Here is a 1,981-nt window from a genome sequence, read left to right as displayed (position 1 = left end):
TATAGTGAAATACATCATAAGGCCTAATAAATTAGTAGAAAATTTCAAAAGTTGCAATATTATTATTATATGAACCTAAATTAATATATTATTACATTTGAAACATTACAAAATAGCAGGATCAAGTGAAATATAGCATGGATATGCAGATTTCATAATCACAAATATTCAACAAAAAACAATTCCTTTTTAATTGCGAAAATCTAGTGGACAAAAGTGCCTGTAAATTCATTTACCACATCAATACGCAGTGCTAAAACAAATTCACGCCGAAATCAACTTCTATTTATGGTGGGAATTCGAATACATACGTAAGGTTTATGAAACAGGGTGATGGCATAAAATGCCACATTGCAAAGCAACATGGAAGTAAATCCAGATTGAAAACACCATTAACTTATTTATAGTGGGAATTCATACAGACATCAAACATGAACATAACACGACGATGATTGTGGAGTTGGAGGCGGCAGGACTTGCATAGTATTATTAATGGGTAATGGGAGTTGGTTTATGGGCTGCATTGGCCTGGGGCAACATTTTTGTTATCGCCAAACCTCACATCCTTCTGGCCATTGTAAGATTCACCAGAAGATTGAGGGTAGCCGGTGGATCCATCCATGGATGCCCGGCGCTCGGGGCCAAAGTAGAACACACCGGAGCATGAAACAACTATTCCGGGGACCCCTCTCTCGTACGCTCTCTTGACGTCGTCGGAGTCAGCCCTCTGCTGTGTCTTTCCGGCGACGGGATGAGTGTGGAAGTCTGCCACAAGTTTGTAATGCTCGCTGCTCAGCATGACGTCCTTCTCCGGATTGTCCAGGTCAATCTCTCCGCCTGCTCCTGCACAACACAGATTCCCACTGTAAACCAAGAGACATGTAAACCACGATTGTGATTTAAAAAAATGGAATAAGTACGATATATAACAAACCCTGGGGAGAGCGGTCTTTTGAGGCGTGCTGGACAAGGAGATATTTGTGGTCGTCGGGATAGTTGGAGTCGGCGTAAATCCACCCTCCTCTCACTTGCGCTGATTTAGGGTTCTGCGCAAAGCTTTCCTTCCACGCGGTGCGCAGAGCTTCTTGAACATCCTTGTCTGCTAGGATATCTGTGACCTTCGGAGCGTTGTTATTTGCAGCTACAGCAATGTTTAAGATACACAGAGCAGCAACTAATGAGAAAAGCGCAAGTCCAGCCATTGGGAAGCTAAATATATTCAACTGTGTTGTGTGTATTCAACGAGATGATATGGCAGGTATTTATAGAGAAGATGAGCAAAGTGCTGATAATGGACATCTGTGGCAGAAAGAGAGAGACGAAGAGGAAATAGAGATTCTAGTGCACGGTGACTAAGATCCAACCATTGCTCCATAATCTGAAGCAATATAAGGTGAAAGTGAGATGTGAAACGACGTGAGTATTTAAGAGTTGCATGTCGACATTTGTCACTAAAAATGAAGATCAAATTAGTTTCAAGATGGTTGGATAGGGCTGCATCCTCGTCATTTCGTGTTATAAAATACCCAGCAAACAGTTTTATTGTCTCTGGTAAGTACAATGAGAGGTTAATAATTATAATAATTATAATAAATAATGGACAATCTACAAATAGATTGTACAATGAGCTATTTAAGATTGGCAGTGCTGCTCCAGTCACGTGAGATCATTTGTCGTTTCTCTTCGCCACTGATTAAATATGAATTTAGGAGACTTTTGTTATGATTAATACCTATTTGATGATCGTCCAAATTATCAGATATAGATTAGTCGGTTGAATATATCTTGGCCATTAATTAAAGTACTATAATAAGTATGGCGTTGTCTTTCTAAACTAAGTACAAACCTTCAAATTTACTTGACCGGTGAACCGGAGTAAGCAAATTATGGTTAAAATTTTCCTAGACTCTAGGCTCTATAAGACTTAGGTGGGTGCTCCTATTCACCAAGTCTTAAGCCAAAATTCTCATTTTCCTTTTTA

At 39.7% G+C, this 1,981-nt stretch overlaps 1 protein-coding gene across 1 annotated transcript; it reads right to left on the bottom strand.

Annotated features, from left to right (window-relative positions):
• Positions 1 to 255: 255 nt before the first annotated feature.
• On the bottom strand, positions 256 to 1,236 carry LOC149557607 (uncharacterized). The gene is made up of 2 exons (XM_089832244.1): positions 935 to 1,236; positions 256 to 843 (listed from the first exon to the last, which is right to left on the bottom strand). Exons 1-2 carry the CDS (start codon positions 1,200 to 1,202, stop codon positions 512 to 514), a joined length of 600 nt encoding a protein of 199 aa, XP_089688370.1. The 5' UTR covers positions 1,203 to 1,236; the 3' UTR covers positions 256 to 511.
• Positions 1,237 to 1,981: the final 745 nt, after the last annotated feature.

Source organism: Cupressus sempervirens, chromosome 5 (assembly GCF_028749045.1).
Source record: "Cupressus sempervirens isolate cs-2001-9-10 chromosome 5, ASM2874904v1, whole genome shotgun sequence".
In the NCBI taxonomy this organism is placed as follows: domain Eukaryota; kingdom Viridiplantae; phylum Streptophyta; class Pinopsida; order Cupressales; family Cupressaceae; genus Cupressus; species Cupressus sempervirens.
This window is presented reverse-complemented; position numbering and strand designations above follow the sequence as displayed.

Coding starts and splice junctions, on each gene's coding strand:
- LOC149557607 (XM_089832244.1), bottom strand. CDS start 1,202: ATGGCTGGACTTGCGCTTTTCTCATTAGTTGCTGCTCTGTGTATCTTA. Junction 844..934: donor AAAAGACCGCTCTCCCCAGG/GTTTGTTATATA, acceptor TGTGTTGTGCAG/GAGCAGGCGGAGAGATTGAC.